This window comes from Sycon ciliatum, chromosome 1, assembly GCF_964019385.1.
Source record: "Sycon ciliatum chromosome 1, ocSycCili1.1, whole genome shotgun sequence".
In the NCBI taxonomy this organism is placed as follows: Eukaryota; Metazoa; Porifera; class Calcarea; order Leucosolenida; family Sycettidae; genus Sycon; species Sycon ciliatum.
In genome coordinates, this window is record NC_088643.1 from 74,753,096 (window position 1) to 74,771,920 (window position 18,825).

Below are 18,825 nucleotides of genomic sequence, written 5' to 3' on the forward strand. Positions count from 1 at the left end.
GAACCATCATATACATCAGCAGCATATGTGAGCATAATGCGGCATAATATGATAACTTTTAGCATAAAAATAGCATAATTCTGCAATTTTTTCAGCAATGCGAAAAGCATAATTTCACGAAAATATTAGCATAATCCGTCAAGGCCTATCGTTGGGGGTGCGCACTTCAATCTTCATTGAAGTACATGCATTTCATATTCGGACCATAGTGCGCACCTGCGATTTAGGGCCTAAAATAGCACATCTAAAGTGCGCACTATACTCCGAAAAATACAGTATACTTTTCCCCTTTTTTTCTTTTTTTTCTACAAAGAACACAAACCCGGCTCGAGACAATAATAAGAACAAGAAAGATAACAAAGTTGCATGCAGGGAGAACGAAGAAACGACTAGAACACAGAAGTTGAGGGTTGACAGAACAAACAACTACTAGTATTAGTGTTGAGTCGGGGCTGACTACTAGTATCCACTAGCGCAGCTGTGTAGGTGTGTAGGTGGGGCGTTGTGGACTCCTCCGACCAAAGGTCTCGGTATCCTTGCACACAACGCGCACCAGGGTGGTGGGGGGGGGGGGGGGTAAAAAAGAAAGAAAGAAGAAAGAGTTAGGCCATCAGGTAGTATGCTAGTCTGTGGTGTACACGTCGACAGCAGTCCCACAAGTAACGTTAGTTTGCTCGAGGAGGTCACACTGTGCTTGTACACCGCTACTTTGAAGCGTTGCAGCGCTGCCTTGGATGGGGGAGCGTTCAGGATGGCAGAGGGTAGAGCATTCCAGGTTTTTAGTAGGCCGAACGGGAAGGATCGGTGTAGGATGTCAGGACTTGTTGCGGGGAGGGGGTTTGACAACTGGAAGGCATGGGAGTGTTTCACTTGATGTTGGTGGCGGGTTCTGGGGCGGGCGGGCTCAGGGGCAGCAGGTGGCAACATGTCTGTCAGCTGGGCTGGACCGGAAATGTAGTGGAGCTTGAACAGGTAGCACAGTCCCAAGACTTGCCGACGCACTGATAAGCTTGGGAGCATGGTCCCAGCGCTAGCGCTGCGCATGCACCGTTGCTGGATGCAGTCAAGCTTCGCGAGGTTGGACCGGGCTGCGCCTTGCCAGACTAGGGGAGCATATTCCATGGTTGGGCGGATGAAGCCTTTGTATATGCTGAGGCGGCCGTTGCGGTCGAGTACTGGGCACACCTTCCTGAAGAAGCCAAGGCGCTGGCTGGCTCTGACTGCAACCTGGTGGAGATGGCTGCGGAACAGCAGTTTGCCGTCGAAGGTCACACCGAGAAGCTTAACATCGGTTTCCTCTCTGATCACGGTACCATCGAAGCTGAGAGAAGAGGGTGGGAGGGGTGTTGATCGTCTGCTCATCGACATTCCCTGGCACTTTGTCGGCTCCAAATGGACCTCCCATGATCTCGATCCCCAAGCTTGGAGCTCATCGAGGGAGGCTTGCAGTGAGTTAAAAGTGGCGGGGGACACGTCATCGGCACGGATCAGGTGGTAAAATGTTGTGTGGTCTGCATACGACGCTAGCTGGCAGTCAGGGGAGACACAATCAGAGATGTCGTTGACATAATTATAATTATAACTTAAGGAAGAGCGTGGGACCTAGATGCTGCCTTGCGGCACACCGGCTTGGATGGCGACTTGAAGCTTCTGCATGGGATGCCCAGTGGGGAGGGGACTCGGGGACAAAGCCTGCCCAAAGCACCAGCATATCATGCCCTCGTGACCAGAAATGCATGCAGGACGAACCCATGCAATCACTCACTCCACCAGGGTCAACTGGCTAGTTGCTTACAAAAGTGTAGTCAGTGAGTGTGTCAGAGCATGATGAAAAACGGTTCGGCCCTTTCCACCAGCACCAGCACCAGCACCACCAGCAGCCGCAGCAGCAACACCATGGCTGGACCCATCACAGAGAGGGGACAAAGCTCAAAACAAACAAAACAAAAATACAACCTGGCCCACACGACACGCGAACCACACACCCACGCACGCCAGACACAGCTAGACTAACAACTAGTACACGTAGTAGAGCTCTAGAGAGAACTCGCAAGAAGAAAAAGCTTATGAAAACTGAGAAGAACAGAAAAGAAAAGAAAAGAAAAGAAGTCTACAGCACGAGGTATTCCCAGCGGGCACCCATCCAAGTACTAACCTCGCCCGACGTTGCTTGACTTCGGTGATCGGACGAGAACCGGTATTTTCAACGTGGTATGGCCGTAGACATCCTTCTCGAGTCGACGACTCCTCTTATACAAGATTCGTCGTCACTGCATGTTCACTCCCTGATCCTTGACCTTGTCCATGGCCACTATCCGATAGGCGAAAGGCTAAAGGGACAAGCTTATCTATTTTTGCGGATTTTCTTTCATAAAAAATAAACGTCACAGGCTGCTCTTCGGAGGTGTCCGCGTCCCAGCGGTCCGGGCAAGCGACCGAATCTCAGTGGGACACTTGGCCGTGGCATTTGTACTGGAATCTGTGGGAGAGCCTTTCCAGGGACTACACACCTGGGTACCCGGGTATGGCTCCTTTTTTGTTCCTTTCCTGTTTATTTGTTTTTGCTGAGAAAGAAACGTTGCTGGATGGAAAGCTTTCTGTTCCCGCCATGCGCCAGCGCCTTTGCTCTAGTAAAACATTGCTGGCTGATAATGGTCATTGCTCGTGATGTCAACTTAGAAGGTGACGGGAAGCTGGGTTTCTTGCCATTTCCAACTTCCTGACTCTGAAAATGTAGCTTGAAGTTGAACTAAGAGCTCCAAATATTTCAGTTTTTCGATGTGCCAGACCTATTGTTACGACCTGCAGAGATGAGGAGCAAGTGAGGCGTTGGATTAATGCCAATAATGGTGTTTATGGCCCGGACGACGCCAGCGGTTTTCACTTGTCAGGAGGACAGCCAAGTTGGAGCAGGCAGATGACAGATTATTAACTTTGAGCATTTATAGCCGAGTGGGTGGCTTGCCAAAGAGAATCGTCTCAGTACCTCATGGTTACTAGTATCTGACAAATGCCTCTTATTGCTAGTCTGCACTAGAGCATTAGCAGAATTGATCATGTCACAAGTAGTGTCAAGACTTGATGTCCTACGATTATACTCAGATCATGTTGCTACTTCACAGGAATATTCGTCCTGCCACTGTACACTCTTCCAGAATTGCATGCAGAAGTCACATGCCTGTCAAAGTGTGCAAGGGACAACGCGTTTGCACTGCTTACGGATTCAAGCGGATGGAGTGCAGGCCAGATAAGAAGACATAATCCGGCTATTCAAATAGCTTGGGCTGCTATTAATTGGCTAGACTCCTGGAAACATGGACAAGAATCTAAACCAGTCCACGGAAACAATATCACGCCACACAGGAAGCTAAATGGCAAACCAATCAAGTTCTTTGGTAATGAAGCCGTTCACGAACATTGTCCGGTTGCATGGCTAGTGTCACTCAAACAAGACCAATGGACCTAAAAGATACGCTGTTGATCAACCACAACTCCAATACCACTGAGCAGTGTCTTCTATACAGATCCAATTAGATATTCAAGTATATGAGTGGAAGTTGCTGGTATAGTCTCTCCTAATGACCGCGTATTTGGCATAATGTTCTCTATACTGCACTCTAGAGCTACTTACCTTTTCCGGCATTGAACTCAGGCAGGGACCACTCGCCTGCAGAATGAGCCAATTGACACAGAAGCTAAGTACCATGTGCATCCGTCGCAAGAGAAACACGCAAGTCTGCAAGTGAAGTGGATGGACACCCACTGATTTTCTCTTATGCCGATCTCAGACATGACCTGAGTGAAACGTATGAAGACTTGCACCACATTACTGCACAATTCCATATAATTATTGCGAGGCCTTGTGAAATGATTCTCAATGCACACCTGGTCTACGCCACACAGAATACATCGGATTATAATCGCCAATACAGCTGCCTATGTCTCTCGCTCTCTCTCTCTCTCTCTCTCTCTCTCTCTCTCTCTCTCTCTCTCTCTCTCTCTCTCTCTCTCTCTCTCTGTCTCTCTCTCTGTCTCTCGATCTTCATCTATATCTCTCTATCTACCTATACCCAATCTGCGGACAGAACTGTTTCGTCCTTTGTGGACTCATCAGCGCAGCACAGAGAAAATGAGGCCGAACCTGATTGCAATGAAAAATAAAATTTCCAAAACCAGACTTAATTCTCCACCTATCAACTCCCTTCTGTGTGTATGCGCGTGCATGGGTGCAGGGTATATGCGCACATATCTTTCTCTCTCTCTCTCTCTTCCTGTCTTTACCTGGTTTGTGAATCGGCTTTTTTAATCGTATTTTTCGGCTCACTGTTTTATGAGTTCACCTCACTATATGTTTTTCTGCTGCTACCTACTTATATTATAGTAGTTGCCTGATGATCGTAGTAATATGTGAAACCCAAGAGTTGTGACACAGCTTCCAATCTCTCTTGTGTACTTCAGTATTAGAAACACAAGGAACGAAATCTCTCGTATCTGTGTGTCTCGACATGTTTCTTTGTCCGTCTGTCTCTCTCTCTATTCTATCAATCTCTCTCTCCCTCTCTCTATCTCTCTCTCTCTCTTTATCTCTCTTTATCTCTCTTTCTTTATCTCTCTCTCTCTCTCTCTCTCTCTCTCTCTCTCTCTCTCTCTCTCTCTCTCTCTCTCTCTCCCTCTCTGTATATATCTGTCGGTCTGTCTATCTCTCGTCTGTCTGTCTTTCTCCTTCTGCCTGTCTGTGTGCCTTTCGTCTGTCTATCTGTCGTCTGTGTGTTTTTCTCCTTCTGCCTGTCTTTGTCAGTCTGCCTGTCTGTGTGCCGCTATGTTTCTCTCTCTCTCTCTCTCTCTCTCTCTCTCTCTCTCTCTCTCTCTCTCTCTCTCTCTCTCTCTCTCTTTCTGTGTGTGTCGATGTGTTTCTCTAAGTCTGAGTCTTGGTCGTTCTATCTGCCTGTCTGCGTAACTCTCCTACTGTTTCCTTGTCTCGGTCTGTCTGTTTGGCTGTCTCTGCTTGTCTCTTTATGTTTGTCTGTCTGCCTGTCCCTGTATTTATAGCTCTATTTCTCTCTCTCTGCTGCTCTTCTTCTGTCTCTCTTGTCCCTCTCTCAGTCTCTTTTTCTCTGTCTTTGTCTCTGTGTCTTCTTCTTGATCTGCCTCTCTCTGCTGCTATTTTTTCTCTGAGTCTTTGTGTCTGTCTCTCCTTTTGTCATTCATTATGACTGTGCGTCTCTCTGTTTCTGTCTCTGACTTTCTATGTCTGATTGTCTGTCTCTGTCTGTTTTTCTCCTGAGTCTGTGTGTCTGTCTGTCTCTCCTGTTTTTCCTTGACATTTGTCCCTCTCTTTCTGAATCTAATCGTCTGTCTGTTCGTCTTTGTCTGTCTGTCTTTGTCTCCTTCTCTTTGAGTCCGTGTCTCTGTTTGTCGCTCTTTATGCGCATCCCTCTGTTTCTGTCTCTGTCTTTCTGTGTCTGCCTGTGGCACCACATACGTGGCTGTACATTTACCTATGCGTGGGACATTCACACCCAAACACACGCACACACACATTATCTATCTCTGTCTGTTATTCTCCTGAGTCTGTGTGTCTGTCTGTCTCTCCTGTTTTTCTTAATGTTTGTCCCCCTCTTTCTGTCTTTCTGGGTCTGATCGTCTGTCTGTTCGTCTTTGTCTCTTTCTCTCTGAGTTCGTGTCTCTGTCTTTCTGTGTCTGTCTGTCTCTATCTCTGTGCCGGCCCACTGTTCTGCACATAATGAAATTGTGTGGCACCACAGACTTGGCTGTATATGTACCTATGCGTCGGACATTCATACACCCACACACACACACACACACACACACACACTCGTACGCTCGATCATACAAGTACATGTAGTACTGCAGAAGTCACATCAGAGATATTATTAAAACTCTCTCTCTCTTGGGTGCAGCGGCAACTTCCTTGACACTGTCTCTCTCTCTCTCTCTCTCTCTCTCTCTCTCTCTCTCTCTCTCTCTCTCTCTCTCGCGCGCGCTGTGCCTGCCGCTGTGCTGTCATACAGATAGTGAAATTGTGTGGCACAGAACACGTACATGACTGTATATTTACCCACGCGTGGGACATTCACGCATGCACACACACTCACACACACACACACACACACATGACCTGCAGCAAATAACATTTCATAGCTACAGGACCTTCAAAGAAAGTCATGGTGTCAAGAAGATATACAATGTCATGTAGAAGGATAATTGTAAAACAGCTTGCTGTCTAGAGCATTGGTAATATAAATTATCATATAATACATGTAGTAGGGAAACTCCTAGAGAGTCAAACTATCGGATAAATTAATGGCAAGCGAGAGTCTCTACTTTTTAGAGTAGAGTGGGTGGGTACGCAGACCAGCGTAAGTCATAACAAATATTAATTGATAATAAAGTGTAACCAATGCTGGTAATGGATCATGTGTGAGCGACCAAAGAGGCGTACATCACATGTCCTGTACCACTATAACCACACACAAACATCCAGGAGAATTTCACGTACCGATGGATCTATCATGCTGCCGGGATCCCTCATATATCTCATACTGTGGTACATAACCATCGGAGAATTGCAAGGACCTAAATACAGCAAGCAAATCAGGGACATTAGGTGCAAGACCCGTTGTTCTAGTTGTCTAGACTGCACTGTGTTCTTGAAAATACTGAGCCTCCACGTTGTATCTGCATGTGGCATCCGTTGATCTCATTTGAGTAGTAGTAGTAGTATGCATGCACTGCATTACGTTTTGATGAAAGGTTCGATAGCTGCTGAATGGGTTTATCATTTGGCTTCCTGTGTGGGTATTGTTTCTGTGGATTGGTTCGGAGCAATGTTCAGATGGTCCAGGCATCTGGCCAATTAATTATGGCAGTCCAAGCTAGTTGAATATCCGGATCACTTTCTCTCATCTGGTCTACACTCCATCCGCTTGCATCCATAAGCAATGCAAACGCGTTGTCCATTGCACACTGTGACAGGCATGTAACTTCTGCATGCAACTCTGGGAGAGCGCACAGTGGCAGGACGAATATTCCCGTGAAGTTGCAACATGATCTGAGCATAATCGTAGGACATCAAGTCTTGACACTACTTGTGACATGATCAATTCTGCTATGCTCTAATGCAGACTAGCAATAAGAGGCATTTGTCAGATACTAGTAACCATGAGGTGCTGAGACGATCTGCTATAAATACTCAAATAATCTGTCATCTGCCTGCTCCAACTTGGCTGTCCTCCTGACAAGTGAAAACTGCTGGCGTCTTCAGGGCCATAAACACCATTATTGGCATTAATCCAACGCCTCCCTAGGCTAGGCCCTTGCTCCTCATCTCTGCAGCTTCTAACAATAGGTCTGGCACAACGAAAAACTAAACTTGATACTTGGAGCTCTTAGTTCAAGCTACATTTTCAGAGTCAGGAAGTTTCAAATGGCAAGAAACCCAGCTTCTCTTCACCATTGGCATCACGAGCAATGACCATTATCAGCCAGCAATGTTACTAGAGAAAATGCCAAAGGCGCTGGCGTGAACAGAAAGCTTTTCATGCAGCAACGTTTCCTTCTCAGCAAAAACAAATAAAAAGGAAAGGAACAAAAAAGGAGCAACACCAGGGATTTGTCCATACCCGGTAGGTGTGTAGTCCCTGGAAAGGCTCTCTCACAGATTCCAGTACAAAGGCCACGGACAAGTGTCCCACTGAGATGCGGTCGCTTGCCCGGACCGCTGGGACGCGGACACCTCCGAAGAGCAGCCTGTGACGTTTCTTTTTTTATGAAAGAAAATCCGCAAAAATAGATAAGCTTGTCCCTGGCTTTAGTCCGATAGTGACAAGCTTCTCACCCGGTTTCAAACAACTGGATTCTAGTCAGTGCAGGATGAAAATGCAATGATCATTCCCCATGATCATGGCTGATGGCCATACTTTCTCCCCTACTTGAAGCTTCTGCATGGGATGCCCAGTGGGGAGGGGACTTGGGGACAAAGCCTGCCCAAAACACCAGCATATCATGCCCTCGTGACCAGACATGCATGCAGGACCAACCCATGCAACCACTCACCCCACCAGGGTCAAACTGGCTAGTTGCTTACAAAAGTGTAGTCAGTGAGTGTGTCAGAGCATGATGAAAAACGGTTCGGCCCTTTCCACCACCACCCGTGACAATGGCTGGGGGCATGGGGAGGGGACAAAACTCAAAACAAACAAAACAAAAACTACAACCTGGCCCACAAGACCGCCGAACCACCCACCGACGCACGCCAGACAGAGCTAGACTAAGTACTGTAGTACGAGTCGTAGGGAGAAGAAGAAAAAGCTGATGAAAACTGAAAAAGGAAAGAAAAGAAAAGAAAAAAGTGTATAGCACGAGGTATTCCCAGGCGATCACCCATCCAAGTACTAGTGCTAACCTCGCCCGAAGTTGCTTGACTTCGGTGGAACCGCCACGGTGAATTCATGTGAGGATTAAAATTGGAGGTACATGTACCTTTCTCACCGGGCAACTTACAAATGTAGTGCCGTCCCATCTTGAGGACCATGCAAAGAAAAGGATGCTGTTTTCTCAAATACAGCGGTCCTGGGAGCACGATTTACGAGTATGCTGGCATTCTTTCATCCCACAGTTTCACCGGTAGTAGGTGGTGTACATGTACACTATTAACAACAATAAATAATAAATAAATTTCACGGTTCGCTGAGACTCGGCTGGAAGCCGAGTTTTCCGCATCCGCCGTGGGAACGCCACCACCCTCTAGGATCAAAGGCGCAGATGCAGCGCCTAAACAACAATACCATAGACTATAATAATTTCCATAGTAGTGATTGCTGTTCAGTCTTCCGCATTTCTGGCCGTTCCTCTCGTAGTGAACCGTACCTGAAATACTGTAGTGCCGCGTATAAAAGCATGAGCTGTAAAGAAGCATGACTCGAATAGAAGCCGATTTTTTCGAAGCGCGCTGTGACACAGAAGCACGATTTGAATAGAAGCCGCTCTCTGCTAAACACATGTGCAAGTACATGGGTGGCAGTATGCACTGCAGAGTGTAGACTGATGATGTTGACATAGAAGCATATTTTGAATAGAAGCCTAACTTGAATAGAAGCATGGTTTGAACCCTGGCTTATACGGCCGTAAGCACCTGCTTTTGTACGCGACATTACGGTACCTGAAATTCTCCCCGATTGGCTCGTTTCCGGAATGCAACACATCCTGATAAGGATCTTCCCGTGATGTGAAGACAACAGAGCTTAGATAGCTATCTACAACACATATCCAACTTGCAGTTGTGTGGAATTTCAGCCGTGATCCCAGAACGCTCGTTCTGCGGAAAACAAAAACATATTCAAACAGAAAATTAAGAAATTCACCCGAATAACTGGCTCGTCACCAGGGCAAGTGACAGCAGGCAAGAAGTGAAGGTTCTCAAGGGATACTCGGATTATATGACCAAATATCTCAGAAAGTGGCGGGCCGTAACACGATGGTATAATTGTTATCTAGCCAAACCACAGCACAATGCTCAGCAGGCTGTATATCGATTAGCACATTCAACCATTAGGCAAAAAGTTCAGCATCATATCAAATCTCACTAAAAATGCTACGCTCTTTCAGAATCCTGCTGTGCGTCTTCACCAGGCTGCTTCACGTGCTCCTGCTGGTTGGGGTCTTCTTCTGCTGGCTCCTCATCTGATGCAGGCCGAGCAGCATTGTTTTCAGGATTTTCATGCTGCCCCTCTCCGGCATTTTCAGGACCAGTTTCTCCATCATGGTTGCCGTCTTCTGGGTGCTGATCTTCTTCGTGTTGCTGTTCATTGTCAGTCTGAGTTCCAGCATTGTGCTGATCGTCCTTCATGTCAGAATCAGCGTGTTCATCTCGGGGGCTCTCCTCTTTGCTATGCTCCCCAGGTTCGCGAGCATCTCCGGTCTTCATTGGTTTGTTCTGTTCCTCGCCACCTTCCTGTGGAGCTTCTTTCGGTTCATCACCTCCTCCTTCCTTCACCTCAGTCTGTTTGTCACTTCCCTCTGGATTGCCGTCCTGTGAATCAGGATTTTGTGAGTGATCTCCCTGAGGGTTCTGTTTATCATCCTCTTCGCTGTGCCCTTCTTGTGATAGCTGGTGCTGATCTCCCTGGCTGCTGGGCTGTTCATGTGCTTCTTGCTGCTGCCCATGCTCCTGATCCTGTTGGTGTTGTTGGCCCTCGTCCTGTTGAGATTGTCCCTGGCCCTGCTGCTGTTCTTCAGTCTGGCCTTCCTGGGGCTGTTGCTGATCCTGACCCTGCGGTGGCTGCTGTTGTTCTTGGTCCTGTTGGGATTGTTGGTCCTGCTGCTGTTGTTGGTCCTGTTGCTGTTGTTGGTCCTGCTGCTGTTGTTGGTCCTGCTGCTGTTGTTGGTCCTGCTGCTGTTGTTGGTCCTGCTGCTGTTGTTGGTCCTGCTGCTGTTGTTGGTCCTGTTGCTGTTGTTGGTCCTGTTGCTGTTGTTGGTCCTGCTGCTGTTGTTGGTCCTGTTGGGATTGTTGGTCCTGCTGCTGTTGCTGGTCCTGACCTTGCTGCTGTTGTTGGTCCTGCTGCGGTTGGGAGTGCTGCTCTCCTTGCTGCTGCTGCTGCTGCTGGCCCCCTTGATGGTCTTGTTCCTGGCCGAGGCGATGCGGTTCCTCTTGTTCCTGGTGTTGCTGCTGTGGCAGTCGCTCTTGCTTTGCAGTTTGGTACTTATCCTGTGGAGGGAGGCCTTGTGAACGTCCTTGAGGCGCTGCAACAACAGGACACAGGAATGATGCATACGGTAACTCAGAAGCACATAATATTGTACATGACATGTACATGTGCACCCGCATATAATTATGTGCATGCACATAACACATGCATGTATAGACATGCACAAAACGGGGCTTCCTCGCTATTGAACCAGTAAACCGAAGCCCAAGTATTGGGGGTCGACTTTTAGCCGGTAAAATATGGTACGCGGAACTTATTGGGATACGTTTGTGAATTATTTGTCTTTCATGTCCGTTGGTTCGGGACTCGCAATGATGTCACGAGTCACGACAAACAGGTCAGTCGATTCTCAGCTTACAATTATTAGTAGTATTTATCCAACAACACATGCAAGCTGCATACATAGCACAGCCTGCACGGCATTTTACTCCTTTGCCTTCTTTCGACAACAAAGAAAAGATCAAACAGTGGTACGGTGGGGGGGGGGGGGCAAATACACTAGCGTACATACAGTACACGTGCATTGATCCACGCACACCACTCACAACGTGTTTCAAACTGGTACTACAGATGGCTATACATGTAGATGTGCGGACACATGCACGCATGTGCCGGCTCCATGCATATCAGAAACAGCGCGAGAGAGATCGCTGACCATACCTATCTTTCCCCCTACGAAGTTAGCTCCAAGTCTGGGAACGGCTGCCTTTGCAAAGTGCGCAGCAGCAGCACTAAACTTGTTGCTGCAGGGAAGCACACACACACACACACACACGCACACACACACACACACACACACACACACACACACACACACACACACACACACACATACACACACACATCGCGCACAAAATACTCCATGAGCCTTGGTCGCGACAGTATGTGAAATACACCTCGGGTAGGTTGACTGACGGTAAAAGATAGCCAGCTGAACCCTCAGCCGAAGCTACTTCCAGGACTTGTGCTGAAAGGCTGAGAATTACGATCTAGCAAACGAACAAAAGATCTCCCCCTCCCCCCCCCCCCCCCCCCCCCCACACACACACACACAAAAGAGTTCTCAGTAAGCAAAAATTCGTGACTATTAAACACAGCTTTCCATTAAAAACTCTGGTATTTTCTACAACCAGGAAACCTTACCGAAAGACTCCGGCATCTGGCAGGTAAAAGGGAAGTGAGAGCAAACGCTACATGTAGTACCAGGGCATTGACTCAGACAAAGAAACCAAGACTCCGTGAATCTCAATGATAACCAACAACAGCAGCAGCAGCAGCAGCAGCAGCAACAGCAGAACTACAAGTAGGAGCACAGCTTACCGTCCCATTGACTCCTGTACAGTCCGTTCATTCAATTCTTTCTGACGTAGCTGATCTTGGCAGGCGGCAAGTTGATCCTTTAGCTGTGAGCGCTCCTGCCGTATCTGTTCGGCTTCCTCCTCTTTTCCTTTGTGAGCAGCCACCTGGCTTTCCATCTGTGTTAGCCTTTCTGACTGTTGATCATGTTCTCGCTTTAGGTTGTCAAAGTCACCCTGTAAGGTCTTGTAATCGGATTTGCTGCGATCATGTTCCGTCTTCACATCTCCATGGGCTTGCTTTAGGCGCTCAAGGTCAGACTTTGACTCTTCTAGCTGCGTCAGGATTGTCTTCTTTTCTCTCTCTAGGTCCTCTTTATCAGTCTCAGCAGATGCTTTGGCAGCCTGGTAACGATGGGGGAATGTTATATCACATGCAACCGAAGCACAAACGCATTCGTTCATGCATGCATGCACACACACACACACACACACACACACACACACACACGCATGCACGCCCGCACACACATACATACACACACACAGATACACACACGCACACACGCGCACATGCATACACACAGACATACACACAGACACACACAAACACATACATACACACATGTACACACACAACGTTATATGTACACACACACACACCACACACACGCACGCACGCACGCACACACACACACACACACACACACACACACACACAAGCGATTCAAAAGTCAATCACGAGCATGTACATGTGATGTAGCTGAACCAAAGAGGCTAGCCTAGACTTCAAGATGCATGCTCTAGCAATAATTGCTGCATGTCCTGCGTGCTAAGATGCACACACGCATGCATGAATGCATGCACCCACCATGCCCACTCACACACGCCCCCCGCTCACACACAAATACGCACATGGCCCGGAAATGTGCGTGCACAAAGTGGCTGCATCGGTTACCTTTTCTTCCTTGAATTCTGTCTGCAGCTTAGTGACCTGCAGCCTGCAGTCTGCATGAAAACAAAGTACCAGAAACATCACTAGCTCTCACTTGCTTTATAACTGAGCCATTGTATGATCCCTGTACACAAAATCATCATGGCACATCGGCACATTTGCGGGCAGTCAAGCGGCATTGCACAAGTAGTCGTAACTGGCAACTGTGTACACACTTACTTTCCGCTTCTTCCTCGGCTGTTTTCAATTTCTCCATCGTTTGTGCCTTTGAGCTCGAACATTCTAGAAAAAGAAAAGGAGGAGAGCATAAATAATCGAACAGATGGTGAATATTGGCTGCTGCAGCGGAGCCTCCATTATCAGTATATTGGAGAAAGATGGTAAAGGAAGTATAAAGTTAAAGGGGAAGTTAAGGCAAAAATTAAAATTTCACCAGTTGTAGTCTTCGGGGTGCTGAGTCGAATGGTCTTGGTCCGAGAAAGCTGAGACGCTCCCTTCCTACTTGAATCCCAATCGAACTCGCGCACTTCCACCGAAACTGGGTGACTGCGCCCTACTAGATGGGGATTTGTATGCAAAATGTCACTAAAAGCGCCGTTTCGTTCTTATAAAAGCACGGATGACCGCGATTGGCCCATATGTTATAGTCTTTTGGACGCTGAGTTGACTGGTTTTGGTCCGAAAAGGCTGCGATGCAGCGTTCCTCCTTTATTCCCAATCGAACATGGCTGAACAAGTGGTCACGTGCTCCTGGGTGCCCAAATCACCTGGTCACCACGCCAGCAGGCGACAACTTTCACACCAAGGTTCAACTCGAGTTCAACTCGAGTGACAGGACTGCACCCAAAAAAGGTCAAACAGGCTAGTAAGTTGTACCCTGCAGGCACGGTGACCAGCTGACTGGTGTACGCAGGAGCACGTGACCGCTTGTTCAACCATGTTCGATTGGGAATAAAGGAGGAACGCTGCATCGCAGCCTTTTCGGATCAAAACCAGTCGACTCAGCGTCCAAAAGACTACAACATATGGGCCAATCGCGGTCATCCGTGCTTTTATAAGAACGAGACGGCGCTTTTAGTGACATTTTGCATACAAATCCCCATCTAGTAGGGCGCAGTCACCCAGTTTCGGTGGAAGTGCGCGAGTTCGATTGGGATTCAAGTAGGAAGGGAGCGTCTCAGCTTTCTCGGACCAAGACCATTCGACTCAGCACCCCGAAGACTACAACTGGTGAAATTTTAATTTTTGCCTTAACTTCCCCTTTAATATCGACACTCCGGTTAGTGAGTTGGTGGATCATAAATAAACAACATTTCTGATATTATGAAAAGGATCATGGCAGATTGAGACCAACTATGTTGCCACACATGTTAAATAGTACCGTAAATGACCGTTGATCCCCCCCCCCCCCCCCCTCCCACACACACACACCGCTTCCCAGCTGGTTTTTCGGCAGGGGACGGGAATTAGATCAAGTCGTTCAAGTGCAGTACGATGTACAACAACAAAGCAGAAGATCAGACCTGGAATGCTGGATTGTGCACATTTTCATCCTGCACTCGCACGCATTGTGTACAGCAGTACATGTGTCAGTTCAACATCGTATTTTGTTGCATACGCCGACGTCGCTTCAAAAGCAGAAATTCGACAGCGGGGCGGGAATTGGAGTGGGGGCGGATCAACGGTACAGTTTACGGTAGGTGCATTGCTCACTAGTCACTACACTGCCGCACACCGTGTGATGTACAATCAGTACAGTGTGTCGGTGCATGGTCACAGTGTGCAGTAGGCTAGCCTCATGCGCCATGGGTCACCAGCACACACAACATGCCGGGGGCGTCGGCAAGTAATATATTTAGGGTGGTAACAGTCAGCCATCGGAAGTTCAATTTACACGTGGGGAGGGTTGCTGAGCCGAAACATTTCGGAAATTTAGAGCCCAGATCAGGGTATTTCATTGATTCACAGGGTACCTGGGGCAAAAAGTGGTACAGTCAATACCGTAGTGACCGCACCGTGTCCGACGCCCCTGCATGCTCATGTTAATGGTGTGGAGCTTTCGGTGTCACTTCAATTGGCCCAGTTTGCCGGCCAGCAGAGAAAGGCTCCATCAGTGCATAGTTCACTCTCATTACCCCGGCACATTCAGAGTTCCGGTCGGACCCGAGTGTACTGCACACAAAAGGTCTCGGCAGTCTGCACACAATCCACGGCTCACAGACACCATGATGCAGATGTGGCCACCAAACCAGAGTGCATTTACATGCAAGCCTGCGGATGAATGCGTATACCAGGCACATGGATGTGTACATGGTCACCGTGAACATGTACACAGACGCCGTGTGCTTGCGCTATGCTCTTATGTTCATTTGCCCACACTATCAATTAAGACTGGACCATCACAGCGAAGTCACTTCGCAAATACAGATTGCGCTTCTCTTGCCACTGAGTCTCTTGGGCACATGTTTGGCACACAGCGCGCCATATCACATAACCTATAGTACTGGGAATAGCACTCGCACACCCGAGCTCGGTGAAATCCGGCCAAATGAAGATGCCTGTGCCTGCGCCTTGTGTCAGTGTACAGCCTGCAGTTCATGCTACTTCACTGTGCTGCATCCCGGAGCTAGACTGCTCATGCAGGTGAATTTCCTTGAGTACCATTGCCTGTTGATGTGGGTTACACCTTTATCGCGAAACTCATGTATGCCGCTTTTTTTTTTTCTACTGCCACAATCGTTTGGTGCAGTGGACTTTGAGCTACTGTCCCGTTTGCACCGTAGCTATCCGGACCTGAAAGTTATTACTTTCTCATAAAGATTGGATTTTTCAGAACGCTTTTCTGGTAGTACAGGAATGCAGTCCGAGGGCTTTTATGTAATGTCCGTCGAGTTAGACTGACCACGCTAGGTTTCAATACAAGTACATGTAGCACCGATAATTCCATGCCACGCTTACCATTCAATTTACTTGTCGTCAGACGAGCATGCTGTTGAGCTAAGAACTCTCGGTTGCGCACCCTGTCGTAACGTTGGTAGCCGAACATCAGCATGCACATGGCCAGCACAATAACCCCAATTATCAGGATAGGTCGGCCGCCAACACGAGAGTTGGCCATGCCAGGCGATCCATTCTTCGGACGCATTTTCGCGCTGCCACTCGCAAGACGCTCGCAGGAAGTAGGTCGTTCTTTCAGCGATCCAGAACACCTCTCCACTGATTCAGTGATTTACGCACACTTTGAAGTTTCTGCATGCACACGCACAGCTAGTACTACTAGTAGTACTAGTAGTACTAGTAGTACTAGTAGTACTAGTTAGTAGTACTATTAGTAGTGACTTCAGTGCTGTAACGGTAAATGACCGGCGCGGCGCGGTATAACTAAACCATGATAACTACACAGGCTGATCTGAGACGGTTGACAATGAGTGAATCACAAGACTGTCGACATGTCCAGCTCAGAACGCTAGCAAAAATCCTGGACTGTCTGGAGCACCACTTAGTCTTTCCTTCATTGGCTTCAACTAACTATTAGTAACAGTTAGTTACTTACTTGTTCAAGCAAAATGAACAGCTGAAGCTCGAACTCGAAGGACATAGTCATTAGTCATTAGGCCAGGTCTGGCAGTGCCACTGACCATGCTGACTCGGTAGATCTACTGGTTACCATGTAGATCTACATGGACGTCACAGTCATGATGATGTGTAGATCTACTCAGTAGATCTACTAAGTGTCATTATCGTTTCAGCAGAAGGCCAGGGGATCCGAATGTTGGAGGCGTACCCTGTGCAGACCACCGGTGATGGACTAACAAAATAATAGTAAGTGTTATCCTCAAACACAGTACAGGCAATGTACTCTTGTTACAAGTACGTAATAATAATGAATAGTAATACTCGGATGGAGAGCCAAGGATTTAGTTATAGAAAAGAAAAAGGATCAAGGAAGTACAGTAAAACCTGGTTAAAGCGACCACCCCACGGTGCAAGCAAAAGCGGTCGTTAAAGCCAGGTGGTCTTTAGAACTAGGTCCCACAGTGTATGTATAGAACTGTCGGTGCATGGAAAAATGGTCGTTAAGCAGGTGGTTGCTAAACACAGAGGTCGCTTACACCAGGTTTTACTGTACTAGTACAACGGTTGTGCGGCTATAATGATTATGTCCACTAACACCACCACCAGTTACTACACAATCAGCTCATGCGATAACATTGCACCACACTGACCGACGGTACTCGGATGTTCTACAACTAACTGGCTATCAGCTCTAGCACATCTTGGATGCGCACTCCAACAACCTTCCAACTAACATAGGACTGATAGGAGGCCCGAGGGGAAGGTGAGCGCAACCAAGACACAAGCATGAGCTGAAAGTCTCAGCTGTGAAGGACGTTGGCGGATGTACAGGTGCATAGCACCCGCTACGGCTGGTTGACCATGGCCGTACCACTTTTCGAAAAGTGTGGTCCGTCTGGAACGTGCAAAACCGTAGTAAAAAATCGGGACCCGTCAGATCTTTGACAGTTTACAATTTGTTTTAGTTTGACTCATACTCGACTCGACACGGCTACTACTTTCAGTGAAGAGCCTTGTTGGCCACAAATACATGTAGGTACACTTGGTTCACGGCAACTTACTTAGTTTTCTGCACGTGAACCATAAAATTCTATGACTAAAAATCAAAGAAAAAAATGTGCCAAAGTACCCAGAACACAGGATGTTGTGTCTTTTTTTACCGGAGGATGTACCCAGAGTGCTGACAGTGCTGCAGATGTTGATGATTGTGTGAGCATGAAACTTGAAGTAGCAGCAAACAAGCCTTTATTGTCCTTGTTTTTCTGTTCTGTCTTTTTTTACAAAATGTTCCCGCGGCACGACCCCCGGACCCCCTCCCCCTTCACTAGGCATTTCCCAAAAACTCCGATTTTTTGCCTTATCGGCTTTTCGATCGGCTAAGAGGATGTCCAATTTCGGCCATATTATGATCCCCAAAGTCAGAATTCGGCTCAAAGCAGTACTTGATTTTGAAGTCACCGCTCGCAGTATGCCTTTACATGCACGCTGTAGAGGCACTAAAAAATCGATTTTCGGCAAATTCAGCGCGAAATTTGTCAATTCTCGACGCCAATCAACAGAGATTTCTTCACAGCCATGATGTCGGCGTCTTTTCCTGCTGGCCGATTTCGAAACTGCCTGAAGTCGTAGTCACCTTTCGTAGTATAATGGTTACAGAAATTGTATATGCATGCTGTAGAGACACCAAAACATAGATTTTCGGCGGATTCAGTACGAAAATTGCATATTCTGCGAAAAGATCGGTGATTTCTTGGAAACCACTGTTTTCGGCGAATTTTTCGGCTGGCCGATTTGGGAAATGCCTACCCTTCACAACCACTCCGTCCTCTGATATTGCTGACCCACCCAAGTAGTTGGGTGGTATGTTGCTTTGCTACTTCGAATTGCAGTTAGACCGCATTGTCATGCGAAGGCTTATATACTGTACTAGTACTCTTGTTTATAGTACTGTTATAAGACTACAAAACTTCATACGTGTACACACAACGGATGTAGTGTTTGCTATGTATCGCACGCAAATGGAATAGCAGTCACGGCACTTGTTCACAAGGCGATTGGGAAATTTCATTACCAATTATTGTGTCTCCGTAACTTCTATGAAAAGATCTGCGCAACTGAACCATCCCCTCACTTTACAATTTGTAGAGCCTGTGCACACGATGCGACAGCATTGAAACCAGAGCTGATTACATCATGAAAATTGGCATACGTACTGTACTACGTAGTAGATCTACATGTACTGTACTAGTAATTCTGAAAACAAGTCGTGACA

General features: G+C 47.4%; 1 protein-coding gene and 1 non-coding gene across 2 annotated transcripts; both read right to left on the bottom strand.

Moving 5' to 3' along the window:
- Positions 1-2,107: 2,107 nt before the first annotated feature.
- On the bottom strand, positions 2,108-2,225 carry LOC135807750 (5S ribosomal RNA). The gene has a single exon (XR_010552016.1). It is a non-coding gene; the product is annotated as a 5S ribosomal RNA (ribosomal RNA).
- A 7,062-nt stretch (positions 2,226-9,287) lies between these two features.
- Positions 9,288-16,216, bottom strand: LOC135805426 (putative uncharacterized protein DDB_G0271606). The gene is made up of 6 exons (XM_065319456.1): positions 15,936-16,216; positions 13,197-13,259; positions 12,981-13,030; positions 12,048-12,427; positions 11,388-11,470; positions 9,288-10,761 (listed from the first exon to the last, which is right to left on the bottom strand). The coding sequence occupies exons 1-6, from the start codon at positions 16,120-16,122 to the stop codon at positions 9,614-9,616; spliced, it is 1,911 nt and encodes a 636-aa protein (XP_065175528.1). The 5' UTR covers positions 16,123-16,216; the 3' UTR covers positions 9,288-9,613.
- Positions 16,217-18,825: the final 2,609 nt, after the last annotated feature.